Source organism: Engystomops pustulosus, chromosome 4 (genome assembly GCF_040894005.1).
Source record: "Engystomops pustulosus chromosome 4, aEngPut4.maternal, whole genome shotgun sequence".
Lineage (NCBI taxonomy): Eukaryota > Metazoa > Chordata > Amphibia > Anura > Leptodactylidae > Engystomops > Engystomops pustulosus.
The window spans coordinates 213599767-213618605 of record NC_092414.1 but is presented as its reverse complement, the minus strand read 5'-3'; the positions used below and the strand labels follow the sequence as shown (position 1 = coordinate 213618605).

Genomic DNA, 18839 nt, shown 5'->3' with positions numbered 1-18839 from the left:
CCTCACATACTGTGCGCCCTCTGCTGGCTGCTCACAGGAGGAGCATCATACCTGCTGCCGTCTATGGGAACAGCACAGTACTACTACTCCTATCCTGTATATATGGACACAGCACAGTACTACTCCTATCCTGTATATATGGGCACTGTACTACTACTCCTATCCTGTATATATGGGCACAGCACAGTACTACTACTCCTATCCTGTATATATGGGCACAGCTCAGTACTACTACTCCTATCCTGTATATATGGCCACAGCACAGTACTACTACTCCTATCCTGTATATATGGCCACAGCACAGTACTACTACTCCTATCCTGTATATATGGCCACAGCACAGTACTACTACTCCTATCCTGTATATATGGGCACAGCACAGTACTACTACTCCTATCCTGTATATATGGGCAGTGCACAGTACTACTACCCCTATCCTGTATATATGGACAAAGCACAGTACTACTACTTCTATCCTGTATATATGGACATAGCACAGTACTACTACTCCTATCCTGTATATATGAGCACAGCACAGTACTACTACTTCTATCCTGTATATATGGACATAGCACAGTACTACTACCCCTATCCTGTATATATGGGCACAGCACAGTACTACTACTCCTATCCTGTATATATGGGCACAGCACAGTACTACTACTCCTATCCTGTATATATGGGCACAGCACAGTACTACTACTCCTATCCTGTATATATGGGCACAGCACAGTACTACTACCATTATCCTGTATATATGGACACAGCACAGTACTACTACTCCTATCCTGTATATATGGGCACAGCACAGTACTACTACTCCTACCCTGTATATATGGGCACACCACAGTACTACTACTCCTATCCTGTATATATGGGCACAGCTCAGAACTACTACCCCTATCCTGTATATATGGACACAGCACAGTACTACTACTCCTATCCTGTATATATGGGCACAGCACAGTACTACTACTACTCCTATCCTGTATATATGGGCACAGCACTACTACTCCTATCCTGTATATATGGGCACAGCACAGTACTACTACTCCTATCCTGTATATATGGGCACAGCACAGTACTACTACCCCTATCCTGTATATATGGGCACAGCACAGTACTACTACTCCTATCCTGTATATATGGGCACAGCACTACTACTCCTATCCTGTATATATGGGCACAGCACAGTACTACTACTCCTATCCTGTATATATGGGCACAGCACAGTACTATCCTGTATATATGGGCACAGCACAGTACTACTACCACTATCCTGTATATATGGACACAGCACAGTATTACTACTCCTATCCTGTATATATGGGCACAGCACAGTACTATCCTGTATATATGGGCACAGCACAGTACTACTACTCCTATCCTGTATATATGGGCACAGCACAGTACTACTACTCCTATCCTGTATATATGGGCACAGCACAGTACTACTACTCCTATCCTGTATATATGGGCACAGCACAGTACTATCCTGTATATATGGGCACAGCACAGTACTACTACTCCTATCCTGTATATATGGGCACAGCTCAGTACTACTACTACTCCTATCCTGTATATATGGGCACAGCTCAGTACTACTACTCCTATCCTGTATATATGGGCACAGCACAGTACTACTACCCCTATCCTGTATATATGGGCACAGCACAGTACTACTACTCCTATCCTGTATATATGGGCACAGCACAGTACTACTACTCCTATCCTGTATATATGGGCACAGCACAGTACTACTACCCCAATCCTGTATATATGGACACAGCACAGTACTACTACTCCTATCCTGTATATATGGGCACAGCACAGTACTACTACTCCTATCCTGTATATATGGGCACAGCACAGTACTACTACTCCTATCCTGTATATATGGGCACAGCACAGTACTACTACTCCTATCCTGTATATATGGGCACAGCACAGTACTACTACTCCTATCCTGTATATATGGGCACAGCACAGTACTACTACTCCTATCCTGTATATATGGACACAGCACAGTACTACTACTCCTATCCTGTATATATGGGCACAGCACAGTACTACTACTCCTATCCTGTATATATGGGCACAGCACAGTACTACTACTCCTATCCTGTATATATGGACACAGCACAGTACTACTACTCCTATCCTGTATATATGGACACAGCACAGTACTACTACTCCTATCCTGTATATATGGGCACAGCACAGTACTATTACTGCTATCCTGTATATATGGGCACAGTACAGTACTACCACTCCTATCCTGTATATATGGGCACAACACAGTACTACTACTCCTAACCTGTATATATGAGCACAGCACAGTACTGCTACTCCTATCCTGTATATATGGGCACAGCACAGTACTACTACTCCTATCCTGTATATATGAGCACAGCACAGTACTACTACTCCTATCCTGTATATATGGGCACAGCACAGTACTACTACTCCTATCCTGTATATATAGACACAGCACAGTACTACTACTCCTATCCTGTATATATGGGCACACCACAGTACTACTACTCCTATCCTGTATATATGGGCACAGCTCAGAACTACTACTCCTATCCTGTATATATGGACACAGCACAGTACTACTACTCCTATCCTGTATATATGGGCACAGCTCAGAACTACTACTCCTATCCTGTATATGTGTCCTCTTTAAATATTAAAATGGATCATGAAATAAGTAGGAATTAACATTTGGTCCAGAAAGTAGATTAATACATAACATTGTCGCCCATTTCCTAATGTTATCTAACATATAAGAGGTGACACAGTTTTTTTCCTTTAGTCTTGCCACTTTAGAAAATAGTCTAAATCTTTGCAGCAGCCGTAATGCGAGATGAGGTGGAGATTGTTTATCTGTTCTGCTGACATCTAGTGGCCAGTGTGGAAACTGCACCTTCCCAATGGATTTATATATATAAAGAGAACCTAGACTGTTGTTCATTGTTACTCACATATGGCCACCTTCTTCTCACAGATAGATGCAGTGTCCTTATCATCATAGACGCTGGAATCTTTATCCATGTCCTTATAATCCATGTCGTCCTTCTTGTTGCAGGTGCCGCAGATGACTCCAAACAAACCATTCAGGAGCTGAATGAAGCACAGGATGACCTCAAAGGAGGAGGAGCCCAACAGGATGGAGAACAGGATCAGGTTGAACTCCACCACATCTTCTGGCTCCACACAAATACTCCAAGTATCTTTATGGTAGATGTAGTTTTGATTGCTGCAGAGTAAGATAAAATTCATTTTAAATGAGAATATAACTACTATAATACTGCCCCCTATGTACAAGAATATAACTACTATAATACTGCCCCTATGTACAGGAATATAACTACTATAATACTGCTCCCTATGTACAAGAATATAACTACTATAATACTGCCACCTATGTACAAGAATATAACTACTATAATACTGCCCCCTATGTACAAGAATATAACTACTATAATACTGCCCCCTATGTACAAGAATATAACTACTATAATACTGCCCCCTATGTACAGGAATATAACTACTATAATACTGCCCCCTATGTACAAGAATATAACTACTATAATACTGCCCCCTATGTACAGGAATATAACTACTATAATACTGCCCCCTATGTACAAGAATATAACTACTATAATACTGCCCCTATGTACAGGAATATAACTACTATAATACTGCCACCTATGTACAAGAATATAACTACTATAATACTGCCCCCTATGTACAAGAATATAACTACTATAATACTGCCCCCTATGTACAAGAATATAACTACTATAATACTGCCCCCTATGTACAGGAATATAACTACTATAATACTGCCCCCTATGTACAAGAATATAACTACTATAATACTGCCCCTATGTACAAGAATATAACTACTATAATACTGCCCCCTATGTTCAATAATATAACTACTATAATACTGCCCCCTATGTACAAGAATATAACTACTATAATACTGCCCCCTATGTACAAGAATATAACTACTATAATACTGCCCCCTATGTACAGGAATATAACTACTATAATACTGCCCCCTATGTACAAGAATATAACCACTATAATACTGCCCCCTATGTACAAGAATATAACTACTATAATACTGCCCCTATGTACAAGAATATAACTACTATAATACTGCCCCCTATGTTCAATAATATAACTACTATAATACTGCCCCTATGTACAAGAATATAACTACTATAATACTGCCCCCTATGTTCAATAATATAACTACTATAATACTGCCCCCTATGTACAGGAATATAACTACTATAATACTGCCCCCTATGTACAAGAATATAACTACTATAATACTGCCCCCTATGTACAAGAATATAACTACTATAATACTGCTCCCTATGTACAGAAAAATAACTACTATAATACTGCCCCCTATGTACAGGAATATAACTACTATAATACTGCCCCCTATGTACAGGAATATAACTACTATAATACTGCCCCCTATGTACAAGAATATAACTACTATAATACTGCCCCCTATGTACAGGAATATAACTACTATAATACTGCCCACTATGTACAAGAATATATCTACTATAATACTGCCCCTATGTACAAGAATATAACTACTATAATACTGCCCCCTATGTACAAGAATATAACTACTATAATACTGCCCCCTATGTACAGGAATATAACTACTATAATACTGCTCCCTATGTACAAGAATATAACTACTATAATACTGCTCCCTATGTACAAGAATATAACTACTATAATACTGCCCCCTATGTACAGGAATATAACTACTATAATACTGCCCACTATGTACAAGAATATATCTACTATAATACTGCCCCTATGTACAAGAATATAACTACTATAATACTGCCCCCTATGTACAAGAATATAACTACTATAATACTGCCCCCTATGTACAAGAATATAACTACTATAATACTGCCCCCTATGTACAAGAATATAACTACTATAATACTGCCCCCTATGTACAAGAATATAACTACTATAATACTGCCCCCTATGTACAAGAATATAACTACTATAATACTGCCCCCTATGTACAGGAATATAACTACTATAATACTGCCCCCTATGTACAGGAATATAACTACTATAATACTGCCCCCTATGTACAAGAATATAACTACTATAATACTGCCCCCTATGTACAGGAATATAACTACTATAATACTGCCCCCTATGTACAAGAATATAACTACTATAATACTGCCCCCTATGTACAGGAATATAACTACTATAATACTGCCCCCTATGTACAAGAATATAACTACTATAATACTGCCCCCTATGTACAGGAATATAACTACTATAATACTGCCCCCTATGTACAAGAATATAACTACTATAATACTGCCCCCTATGTACAAGAATATAACTACTATAATACTGCCCCCTATGTACAGGAATATAACTACTATAATACTGCCCCCTATGTACAGGAATATAACTACTATAATACTGCCCCCTATGTACAGGGATATAACTACTATAATATTGCCTCCTAAGTACAAGAATATAACTACTATAATACTGCCCCCTATGTACAGGAATATAACTACTATAATACTGCCCCCTATGTACAAGAATATAACTACTATAATACTGCACCCTATGTACAGGAATATAACTACTATAATACTGCCCCCTATGTACAAGAATATAACTACTATAATACTGTCATCTATGTACAGGAATATAACTACTATAATACTGCCCCCTATGTACAGGAATATAACTACTATAATACTGCCCCCTATGTACAGGAATATAACTACTATAATACTGCCCCCTATGTACAAGAATATAACTACTATAATACTGCCCCCTATGTACAGGAATATAACTACTATAATACTGCCCCCTATGTACAGGAATATAACTACTATAATACTGCCCCCTATGTACAAGAATATAACTACTATAATACTGCCCCCTATGTACAGGAATATAACTACTATAATACTGCCCCCTAGGTCCTTACTTGTACTGTGGCAGTGGATCTTGGAGGGGGCGCCCCCATATTAGGGTGTCGTTCCCAGTAGTAGACAGGGTGGTGTTGGTATTGTAATAACCACAGACCGGTCCCCGGTGTATCGCTACGACGCTCATGCACAGGCAAAACAGTGATCCAGTGAGTCCAATGGCCGCGCATAGGATGGACAGGAACATCTGAGAATGGAAATATTGGGGTAATGAGAAAACCTCTTATGGGGGGGGGGGGGGGTCTTTGCATTTCATAAGTGAAGATTCTGTAAATGTTGTAGTAGAATTTATACTTATTATCAAACACTGTCAGTTAAAGGGAATGTCGAGAACTAGATAGGATCATCAATTAGAAACACGGGGGTCTATTTCCCCCACCCCATGGACAAGATGTTACCCCCAGATCAGGTATAAGAGGTGGGAAAGTGAAGGGGAACACAATATAAATATCTTCTCACCCCACATCTGTTCCCGCAGAATCCTTTCCTTCCAGTTGTGTGAATCTGAATCGCCGGAATGAGGACCTAAGGAGGAGTCAATTTAACAAAGTATTAGATCCAGTCAGAGGGCTCTGATTGGCTAGAAAAGTAGATATTTCCCCGATAGTGAGTACTAATGGTCCAAAAAGGTCTTGCTACAGGTCCTAAAAATATCAAAGTTTAGGAATTTCCTCTAAGGATCAACAAAATGTTTTTGTTTTCTTAAAATATTAAGTTTTTTTTAGTGCTCTTGTTAGCAAAATATCTGCCTTTATATATACCTTTACAGTAGCGGGAAAAAGAAGTTGTAATGGAGGTAAAATCTGCTTCCAATCGGTGACAGGTCATGAACCAGTTGTCCAAAAATCAAAGAAAATTCGAAATCTGTAACCAAATTCTAGAAGTCTCTGCAAGTCACTCATGAAAGATCCATTCATATGTTTATCTCCAGCTCCAGTGACTATGATGTCTATCAAAGCCACCAACACCAAAACAATCTATAGATTCTATAGATTATAGGACGTATGATAACGTTTTAACTAACTCAAAACGTCATCGATATATCAACATCTCCACCAGTAACCAACATCTATCTATAGAAGATAACTGAATTTATAGAATATTAACTTTCATGGACGACTCGTTAAGTCATCGACCAGTCCACCACCACCACCACCACCAGTGATCATCTTGTCTATTACGGTGATACCACAGTCATCAAAAAATTCTAGATTCCGAATATCATTTGTAGAAGGATATGACTTTTATCGATAACTTATAAAGCCATCAATACGTCCCTCACGACCACCAAGGATCATCATGACCACCACCATCAAAAACTCTTCTTTTGTAACCTGTCGATTGTAGAAGACTATAACCCTTAACTGCTACAACCGACTTCACGTCCATAAAAATCAAAACTATGTACCCAGTGGTCTTCAGAAGGCAAAAACTCTACACTTTTCTAGACGACTCATAAAGCCATCGACGTATAACACCAAAACTCGGAGACCATCATGCCCATCCAGTAGATACCACCACCAACAAAAACATCAAACATTCTCAGTATGTCACCATAAAATCATCGACATATCTACCACCACCATCAGTGACCATCACTGTCTATAATGGGACGCTACTTACATATATAAGTTGGTCATGAGTTAAAAAAATTTTAAAATCTAAAAAATTTGTATATAGAGTTTTATAGACAGTGATGGTCATTGATGGTGGTGGACATGTCCATAATTTTATGATGACATATTGAGAACGTTTGATATTTTTGATGTTGGTGGTATCTCTTTGATGGATACCAGGATGGTCACTGCTGGTGGTGTTGGAATATCATGTAACCTTACTTTATTGATATGCCGACGCCACTAGCTGTGACCATCATGTCCATCGATGAGATGCCTTCAACATCAAAAATATCTAACATTCTCGGTAGGCAACCGTAGGTTTATTGATATGTCCACCACCATTAGTGACCACCACTGTCTACTAGACTGTATAGACACATTTTTAACATCTAACTTATCTCGTAACTCATGACCAACTTTTAGATATTGGTAATATCTAGAGATGAGCGAACACTAAAATGCTCGGGTACTCGTTATTCGAGACGAACTTTTCCCGATGCTCGAGTGCTCGTCTCGAATAACGAGCCCCATTGAAGTCAATGGGAGACTCGAGCATTTTTCAAGGGGACCAAGGCTCTGCACAGGGAAGCTTGGCCAAACACCTGGGAACCTCAGAAAAGGATGGAAACACCACGGAAATGGACAGGAAACAGCAGGGGCAGCATGCATGGATGCCTCTGAGGCTGCATAATCGCACCATTATGCCAAAATTATGGGCAACAGCATGGCCATGACAGAGTGACAGAATGAAGCTAGATAGCATCTAAAACATCCAATAATTGACCCTGACACTATAGGGGACGGCATGCAGAGGCAGCGGCAGCAGGCTAGAGAGTGTCATGGCGACATACCCTAATTGGACTCAGGCTTCAAACCAATGGGTGTCAGAGAGGAACCAAAGGAGGTGAGCAAGAAGCGCTCAAATAATATCGGTACATGATAAAAGTTTGCCAGTATATTTTGTGGATTACACAGCAGGGTGGCGACAAAGTTAACATGGAAGCCATGAAAACAACCCAAAATTCTGCCTGACACAGCTCGTTTGATAAGGGGACCATGTATGCTTACAGTTCATGCCAGTCGCTGCACTGGCTGCCAGTCTCCTTTCGAATACAGTTTAAAATAATAATAACCCTCATCCATAAAGCTCTGTATAATGCTGCACCCCCCTACCTCTCCTCTCTTATCTCAGTCTATCGCCCAACCCGTGCTCTTAGATCTGCCAGTGATCTTAGATTAACCTCTACCCTAGTGCGGACCTCCCACTCGCGTCTCCAAGACTTCTCTAGAGCTGCACCAATTCTATGGAATGCTCTGCCCCGGACTATCAGACTAATACCTAACCTCCAAAGTTTCAAACGTGCTCTTAAAACCCATTTCTTTAGGCAAGCCTATAACACTCATTAACTGCATGAAGTTTTAACTCTTCTACTAACCCGTCCTGTGTCGTCCTCCCATCTGTTATCCAGCAACCAACAGGCACCAGACTTCTCTGCAGTCCCATTCACCCTGGACCTGGTATATAAGATGACGGCTGAGTGGTTCAAGCGACAGCAATTCCATTTATTATATTTTTTTCTATTCCCTAAGAAGAATGGCTTGACCATTAAATATTCTTTTACCTCGTGTTACCCCATCATCTTCATAAACCGTAAGCTCTGGCGAGCAGGGACCTCACTCCTGTTGTTCCATACAAATGTTGTGCTCTGTTACATTACATTTGTATTTGTTTCCTATGATTTGTAAAGCGCTACGGAATATGATGGCGCTATATAAATAAAGATTATTATTATTATTATTATGGAGGCAGTGAACTAGTAGTAGATTAAAGGTGCTGCAACTATGTTAGTTGGATCTTGGGATGGAGCTGGCGCTCTGCAGCCAGGCGAGCTTTCGCCAATCCAAGCCCCTGTCTCTAGGCTACTCCCCAAACAGCACTTCTAAGAACCTTTTGTATAAGATCAAGTGTAGTAGCGTTCTTATAAGTTTGGGATATGGCGGGTGAGGGGAATGTAAACAGATGCGCAAGAAGCGCTGAAATAATATCGGTTAATCATAAAAGTTTGCCAGTATATTTTGTGGATAACACAGCAGGGTGGCGACAAAGTTAACAACTTTGATGTGGAATCCATGAAAACAACCCAAATTTCTGCCTGACACACCTCGTTTGATAAAGGGACGATGTATGGAGGCAGCTATATGGACGACTTTTGGAGGTAGCAATGGAGACAACGTGTGGAGGCTGCTATGGAGACAATTTAATTTGGATAGTGCCTGTATGTGGCAGTCCCAAACATTTTTCAAACCAGAGGAGCAGGTAGGTGGCCCTCCAGTAAAATGGGATAGATTGAGTGCCTGTATGTGGCAGTCCCAAAAATGTTTCAAACCAGAGGAGCAGGTAGGTGGCCCTCCAGTAAAATGGAATAGATTGAGTGCCTGTATGTGGCAGTCCCAAAAATGTTTCAAACCAGAGGAGCGGGTAGGTGGCCCTGCAGTAAAATGGAATAGATTGAGTGCCTGTATGTGGCAGTCCCAAACATTTTTCAAACCAGAGGAGCAGGTAGGTGGCCCTCCAGTAAAATGGAATAGATTGAGTGCCTGTATGTGGCAGTCCCAAAAATTTTTTAAAACAGAGGACCGGGTAGGTGGCCCTCCAGAAAAATGGAATAGATTGAGTGCCTGTATGTGGCACTCACAAAAATTGTTTCAAACAGAGGACCGGGTAGGTGGCCCTCCAGAAAAATTAAATGCATGAAGTACTATAGCAAGAGCCAGTGGGCCCTGTCAAAAAATAGCCAGTTTCCTCTGCTTTACTGTACAAAGAGGAGGAGAAGGAGGAAAATGAGGAGGAGGAGGAGTGGATCAATTATTCAGGTTGAGCTTCCTTCACCTGGTGGAGATTGGAAATTCTGAGAAATCCAGGCTTTATTCATTTTAATAAGCGTCAGCCTGTCAGCGCTGTCAGTCGACAGGCGTGTACGCTTATCGGTGATGATGCCACCAGCTGCACTGAAAACCCGCTCGGACAAGACGCTAGCGGCAGGGCAGGCAAGAACCTCCAAGGCGTACAGCGCCAGTTCGTGCCACATGTCCGGCTTTGAAACCCAGTAGTTGTAGGGAGCTGTGTGATCATTTAGGACGATGGTATGGTCAGCTACGTACTCCCTCACCATCTTTCTGTAAAGATCAGCCCTACTCTGCCGAGACTGGGGACAGGTGACAGTGTCTTGCTGGGGTGACATAAAGCTGGCAAAAGCCTTGTAAAGCGTACCCTTGCCAGTGCTGGACAAGCTGCCTGCTCGCCTACTCTCCCTCGCTACTTGTCCCGCAGAACTACGCACTCTGCCGCTAGCGCTGTCAGAAGGGAAATACTGTTTCAGCTTGTGCACCAGGGCCTGCTGGTATTCATGCATTCTCACACTCCTTTCCTCTGCAGGGATGAGAGTGGGAAGATTTTGCTTGTACCGTGGGTCCAGGAGAGTGAACACCCAGTAATTGGTGCTGGAATAAATTCTTTGAACGCGAGGGTCACGGGATAGGCAGCCTAGCATGAAATCTGCCATATGCGCCAGAGTACCAACGCGTAAGAATTCACTCCCCTCACTGGCCTGACTGTCCATTTCCTCCTCCTCCAACTCCTCCAACTCCTCTTCTTCTGCCCATACACGCTGAACAGTGAAGGACTCAACAATGGTCCCCTCTTGTGTCTCGCCAACATTCTCCTCCTCATCCTCCTCCACCTCCACCTCCACCTCCTCCGATATGCGCTGAGAAACAGACCTGAGGGTGCTTTGGCTATCAACAAGGGAATCTTCTTCCCCCGTCTCTTGTGACGAGCGCAAAGCTTCCGACTTCATGCTGACCAGAGAGTTTTTCAACAGGCCAAGCAGCGGGATGGTGAGGCTGATGATGGCGGCATCGCCACTGACCATCTGTGTTGACTCCTCAAAGTTACTCAGCACCTGACAGATATCAGACATCCACGTCCACTCCTCATTGTAGACTTGAGGAAGCTGACTGACCTGACTACCAGTTCTGGTGGAAGTTGACATCTGGCAGTCTACAATCGCTCTGCGCTGCTGGTAAACTCTGGATAACATGGTCAGTGTTGAATTCCACCTCGTGGGCACGTCGCACAACAGTCGGTGAGCGGGCAGTTGGAGGCGGCGCTGCGCTGCCCTGAGAGTGGCAGCATCTGGGCTGGACTTCCTGAAATGCGCACAGATGCGGCGCACCTTCGTGAGCAAATCAGACAGATTGGGGTATGTCTTGAGGAAACGCTGAACTATCAGATTTAACACATGGGCCAGGCATGGCACATGTGTCAGTCTGCCGAGTTGCAGAGCCGCCACCAGGTTACGGCCGTTGTCACACACAACCATTCCCGGCTTGAGGTTCAGCGGTGCCAGCCACAGATCAGTCTGCGCCGTGATGCCCTGTAATAGCTCTTGGGCGGTGTGCCTTTTGTCGCCTAGGCTCAGCAGTTTGAGCACCGCCTGCTGTCGCTTAGCGACGGCACTGCTGCTGTGCCTAGAGCTACCGACTGATGGCGCCGTGCCCACGGATGGTAGTTCGGAGGAGGGGTGGGAGGAGGAGGAGGCATAGTAGGCCTGAAACACCTGGACCGAGGTAGGCCCCGCAATCCTCGGCGTCGGCAGTATATGAGCAGCCCCAGGGTCAGACTCGGTCCCAGCCTCCACCAAGTTAACCCAATGTGCCGTCAGCGATATATAGTGGCCCTGCCCGGCAGCACTCGTCCACGTGTCCGTGGTCAGGTGGACCTTGTCAGAAACGGCGTTGGTCAGGGCACGGATGATGTTGTCTGACACGTGCTGGTGCAGGGCTGGGACGGCACATCGGGAAAAGTAGTGGCGGCTGGGGACCGAATACCGAGGGGCGGCCGCCGCCATGAGGTTGCGAAAGGCCTCGGTCTCTACTAGCCTATAGGGCAGCATCTCCAGGCTAAGCAATCTGGAGATGTGCACATTAAGGGCTTGGGCGTGCGGGTGGGTTGCACTATATTTGCATTTCCGCTCCAGCGTCTGGGGTATGGAGAGCTGAACGCTGGTGGATGCTGTGGAGGATCGTGGAGGCGACGATGGGGTTTTTGTGGCAGGGTCCTGGGCAGGGGGCTGACTAGCAGCTGACACAGGGGAAGGAGCAGTGGTGTGCACGGCCGGAGGTGAACGGGCTTGTTGCCACTGAGTGGGGTGTTTAGCATTCATATGCCTGCGCATACTGGTGGTAGTTAAGCTAGTAGTGGTGGAACCCCTGCTGAGCCTGGTTTGGCAAATGTTGCACACCACAGTCCGTCGGTCATCCGGTGTTTCCTTAAAGAACCTCCAGACTTCTGAAGATCTAGCCCTCGCCGCAAGAGCCCTCGCCACGGGAGCTTCACTAGTTGACACATTTGGCGCTGATGCACCAGCTCTGGCCCTGCCTCTCCGTCTGGCCCCACCACTGCCTCTTCCAACCTGTTCTGGTCGAGGACTCTCCTCCGTCTCAGAAGCACTGTGTTCACCCGGCCTCTCAACCCAGCTTGGGTCTGTCACCTCATCATCCTCCGAGCCCTCAGTCTGCTCCCCCCTCGGACTTCCTGCCCTGACAACAACTTCACCACTGTCTGACAACCGTGTCTCCTCATCGTCGGACACCTCTTTACACACTTCCACTACGTCAAGAAGGTCATCATCACCCACAGACTGTGACTGGTGGAAAACCTGGGCATCGGAAAATTGCTCAGCAGCAACCGGACAAGTGGTTTGTGACTGTGGGAAGGGTCCAGAAAACAGTTCCTCAGAGTATGCCGGTTCAAATGCCAAATTTTCCTGGGAGGGGGCAGACTGGGGGGAAGGAGGCTGAAGTGCAGGAGCTGGAGGAGTGGCGATTTCGGTGACATGGGTGGACTGCGTGGAAGACTGACTGGTGGTGGACAAATTGCTCGAAGCATTGTCAGCAATCCACGACATCACCTGTTCGCACTGTTCTGGCCTCAACAGTGCTCTACCACGAGTCCCAGTAACTTCAGACATGAACCTAGGGAGTGTAGCTCTGCGGCGTTCCCCTGCTCCCTCATAAGCAGGTGGTGTCTCACCCCGCCCAGGACCACGGCCTCTGACCCCTGCAGTAGTTGGACGCCCACGTCCCCGCCCTCGTCCTCTACCCCTAGCCCTCGGGTTAAACATTTTTAAAATGAGAGTTATAACTTTTTTTTTTTTTTAACTTTTTTTGGGTTTTTTTTGTGTTTTTTGTTTTTTTTTTGTGTTTTTTGTTTTTTTTTGTGTTTTTTGTTTTTTTTTGAGTTTTTAAAACCAAACAATGCTATCCTATTGCTATGGCTATTTTCTAGCCAAGTATCAAAGCACACTACTATGCCAGATGAGATGACACTGAGTTAGTGCCTAATTGAAATCCAACCCCTACTAAATTTTCCCACTTCGGTCTTTGCTATGGATATGTGCGTCACTAAGCGCAGAACACAGCGGTCGCAAGTCTCACTACAAATTGCTCAGAATTGGCTAGTACATGCACTGCAGAAAGTACAGCCACCAGCAGATCAACCAGAAATCAAATATATAGAACGCTACTGTAGGCGTAAGTAAGCTCTTTGTATTCTCCTATGGCTATTTTCTAGCCAAGTATCAAAGCACACTACTATGCCAGATGAGATGACACTGAGTTAGTGCCTAATTGAAATCCAACCCCTACTAAATTTTCCCACTTCGGTCTTTGCTATGGATATGTGTGCCACTAAGAGCTAAACACAACGGTAGCAAGTCCCCCTGCTAATTCCTCACAAAATGGTAAAAGATGCAAATTAAAATAAAAAAAGTAGAACGTTATTGTAGCCCTAAGAAGGGCTGTTGGGTTCTTTGAGAATCACTCCTGCCTAACAGTAAGCTAATAGAACACCCTAACGCTTTCCCTGACCAGCAGCAGCTCTCTCCCTAGCGGCATCCAGACACAGAATGATCCGAGCAGCGGATCTCATGACCAACTTTTAGATGTTGGTAATATCCCATTACTGGATATCCTTGATGAATATGATGGTCACTGCTGGTGGTATTGGCACACAACTCTACACCGGAGGAACCTGTTCGCATATCAGTGACTTGTATACATATTGTAATCAAGTCACCTTACTCATACCTCAACTTATTGATAGGTCAACACCACCAACAGTGATCATCATCATGTCCATCAAGGAGATACCACGCACATCCAAAATGCTCATAAAATATAGGCATTCTCAGTAGATCACCATAAGTTTAACGACATGTCCACCACCATCACTGACCACCGCTGTCTATGAAATTGTGTATACAAACTTCTTAGTACTATCTTATAACTCATGATTGAGAGTTCTTGATAGTGTTCCATCAAAGATGGTGATGGTCACTGATGGTGGTGGTGAATAGATTAGATGTTAAAAATTTGTATATACATTTTCATAGACAATGGTGGTCAGTGATGGTGGTGGTCGTGGTGGATATGTTGATAATCTTATACACTTTACATACTGAGAAGATTTGATGTTTCTGTGGTTGGTGGTATCTCCTTAATGGACATGATGGTCACTGCTGGTGGCGTTGGTATATCAATGATATGAGTTATAAGGATGGTACATGTTTAAAATTTGTATATTTTTAAATCATTGAGATGCCAAGACCACTAGAAGGGACCAACGAGTCTATGCAGAAGATACCAGCACAGATATATTAACCTCAATATCAACAATTTTAAGAACTTCCTAAAAGGGTCAAAGAAATAAAAAACTTTTTTCCATCCTCTTGATAAAATTAGCATCTACTTAGGTTGGGTTTGTAGGGATGAAATTTTGAACTCAAGGGAAAAAAATTATAAAAAACTCACCAATATTCCACCTCCCACGATGCCTAAGAGAGTGGTCACTTCAGTGGTCAGCTTCTCCCCTGCCAGTTCTGCGTATTCCACGCTCCATCCCGGGAAATACAGGAAGGCGTTGGCCAACATACAGATGACGGAGAAGGGGTAGAGGGCGATGCCGATGAATTTGGAGCACTTGCCGGTGCACATGGTGGCAGAGCAATTCCACGGTGTAGAGCAGGTGTAGGACGTGGGAGCTTTTATGTATAGTCACAGCCTCGGAAATTGCAGTCACGAGTGGAGCCGGAGCCTTGACTGCAGTCAGTGAGGTTAGAGCATGGAGTTTGGACGCCATATCTCACTGATTACTGGGATGCAGACTGATCCGAGCGCTGATACCGAGTCACAAGATGCAGTTATGTCATGTCATAGTGATGGGAATGCAGGACATACAATGTATACAGTAAAGTTACTACTGACCTAATATACTAAGAAAATGCTATTCCACCTTCTGTGACACGGGATCTCTGTAATTTGTGGCTAATCCCAGGGGTCCTATTCAATGGATCCTGTTGGTTTTACCCCTAAACTCCTGTACGAGGAGCTTGACTCAGACGGAGACTCGCTGGTCAGTGAATCATTGCTAAATATAGTGGGGAAACCTTATAACAAAATTAAGTTGATGGATCTGAGTATCACAAAACAGGGAATCTGACTACAGGGAGGGTTTTTTTTAGTCCATAAGATAAGAAGACCCTCTACAACCTCCCCATATGGGATATGAGGCCGTCACTGTGCAGGGATCATTGCCGTCTGGGCTCCAGGATATCCATACGTACATAAAATGGATGTCCTGGAGCTGGAGAGGGTTCAAATTGTATCAAAAGACGAGGGGGCACTGTCTCCGTCTGGAGAAAACAAGGTTTAATCACCGGAGGCGACAGGGATTTTTTTACTATGAGAACTGTCAATTTGTGGAATAGCCGAGCTCAGGCGTTGGTCACAGCAGGGACAGCAGAGAGCTTCAAAAAGAGTCTAGATGCCTTTTTATACCTAAATTATATTGACGGTTATGTTATATAGAATAGTTTTCCCTAAATCTCTTCCATTCCTTTCCCTTCCTTGGCTGAACTTGATGGACATGTGTCTTTTTTCAGCCGTATAAACTAAGATACTATAAAGAAGAGAAGAGAATCATCCAGCACCATGTTAAACGTTTTCACAGTTTTTTTCACCGAACATGAAAAACTTCCATATAACATGGTAGCGCGTATAGCTGACGCGTTTCAAGCCTTCCAATGCCCTTAGTCGTAGCATAACTAGCAATACACAAACATTATATATATATGTAAACATCCAATAGAAACACAGCAAACAATCCACATGACGGATATTTCCCGATCACGCTACAGGCGTGCCTACTACATCATTCAAAGAGAATTACGAACCGCGGTCAGGTTCTAGCACTTGTGCACCTGATCCTTGTGTATAGATCACATAATATACCAGAAGAAACCACGCATCATCGGGAAAAGTTCGCCCAACATATAAACATTAAAAATTAACATGTGGCTGAATTGGTCGTCAAAGAATTTGTCATTGACCAAATATGTATTTTATTCCTACATTTGTTATAACCCCCTTTTAATTTAAACACATTTCTTACAATTTTATAACATTTCCTCGTAAAATTAACGTAGGTAAACATAAAAACACCTTAAAGGGAACCTGTCATCAGAATTTAGCCTAATAAACTGTTACCAGTATGTTGTCAAGCAGTTGAGCAGCTTCTAGATCATGTTTCTTTCCTGACCCAGGATGGTGACATCACCCAGAAAATCAAGTTTGAAGTTATATGTATAAAGTCAGGTAGGCGGAGAGTTTAACACTGAAGTCAAGCTCTCCCTGTCTCTGGACACCTCCTCCCATGTGATTGACATCATGCATCGGACTTGAGGAGATCTGATCAATGATGTCCCTGGATGATGTTGCAGGATTGTGGAGGGGGAACAGTGATAGGGGTGCTCTGAGGCAGGGAAAGCTTGACTTCAGTGTTAAACTCTCCGCCTCCTTGACTTCATAAAACCAATTTACATCCCAACTTCAAAGTTGATTTTCTGGATGATGACACCAGACTGGACCATGAGAGAAACATCCTCTAGAAGCTGCTCAGCTGTTTGACAACATACTGCTAGTGGTTTATTAGGACAATTTCTGATGACAGGTTCCCTTTATAGTGTTTTTACGTTTACCTATGTTATGTTTACGAGGCAATGGTATGAAATCGTAAGAAATGTGTTTAAATTGAAAGCGGATTATAACAAATGTAGGAATAAAATTCATTTTTGGTCAACTACAAATTCTTTGACGACCATTGCAACCACATGACATTTTTAATATTTATAGGTTTACATAAGATGTAAGAATTTTTCCCGATGATGTGCGGCTTCTTCTGGTAATATTCTGTGATCTATACACATGGATCGGGTGCACAAGTGCTAGTAACTGAACGTGGTTCGTAATTCTTTTTGAATGACGTAGTAGGTTCGCCTGTCATGTGATCAGGAAATATGTTTCTTGTTTGCTGTGTTGCTATTGGATGTTCCCGTGGTGTAACTTCACAGGCTCTTACACTATTCCTCCTCCCCGTGCTTCATGAGGACTGCACAGTGTAACAGCTTGTGAAGCTACTGCATGGTGTGGCTTTGGTAATACCCCCCAGAGCTCTTTAGGCTTATTAGCATAATTTTAAAAGTTGATTCAAGAACGAAGGAGACAATGGATAACACATATGAGGAGATTACCACAGTCACGGTTACTTAATGTATAAGTGATCTTATATTTTTATCTATGGCAAGGGGAGGGGGAGACAGTGTAACACACCTGTGAAGCTACAGCACAGAGGTGTTCTGGTAATGCCCCTTAAGCCCTTCCTGCTTATAAGAGACAATTTTTTGCCTATTCCAACAAGGGGGATGACTACAGATGTGTTAATGATCTCCAATGACAACATTTTCCCCCAAAATAAGAGATAATGAAGTCTGCATCTCATCCTGAGACATGATTGGATAGAGGCTAAGAAGTTTGCATACTGTTGAAGCCACTTTTTATGAAGTGCTTTTAGAAATGTAGATATGAAGCAATTTTGCAAGGATTTCATTCATTCAAAATATCACGTATCATGTATTTAAAGGAAATCTGTCACCAGGATGAAGGATTGTAAACCAAGCACTCTGATATACTGGTGTGCGCCCCCTCTGGCAGGATCTGCTCTTGTTTTACCTTCTTATTTCCTGGTTTTAAAGAAAAAGGGTTTTAAAAAATATGCAGATGAGCCTTAGGGGCTCTG

At 43.1% G+C, this 18839-nt stretch overlaps 1 protein-coding gene across 1 annotated transcript; it reads right to left on the bottom strand.

The window, feature by feature from the left end:
* Positions 1-2979: 2979 nt before the first annotated feature.
* LOC140128575 (transmembrane 4 L6 family member 5-like) lies at positions 2980-15700 on the bottom strand. Its single transcript, XM_072150274.1, has 4 exons — positions 15518-15700; positions 6486-6551; positions 6026-6213; positions 2980-3262 (listed from the first exon to the last, which is right to left on the bottom strand). Exons 1-4 carry the CDS (start codon positions 15698-15700, stop codon positions 2980-2982), a joined length of 720 nt encoding a protein of 239 aa, XP_072006375.1.
* Positions 15701-18839: the final 3139 nt, after the last annotated feature.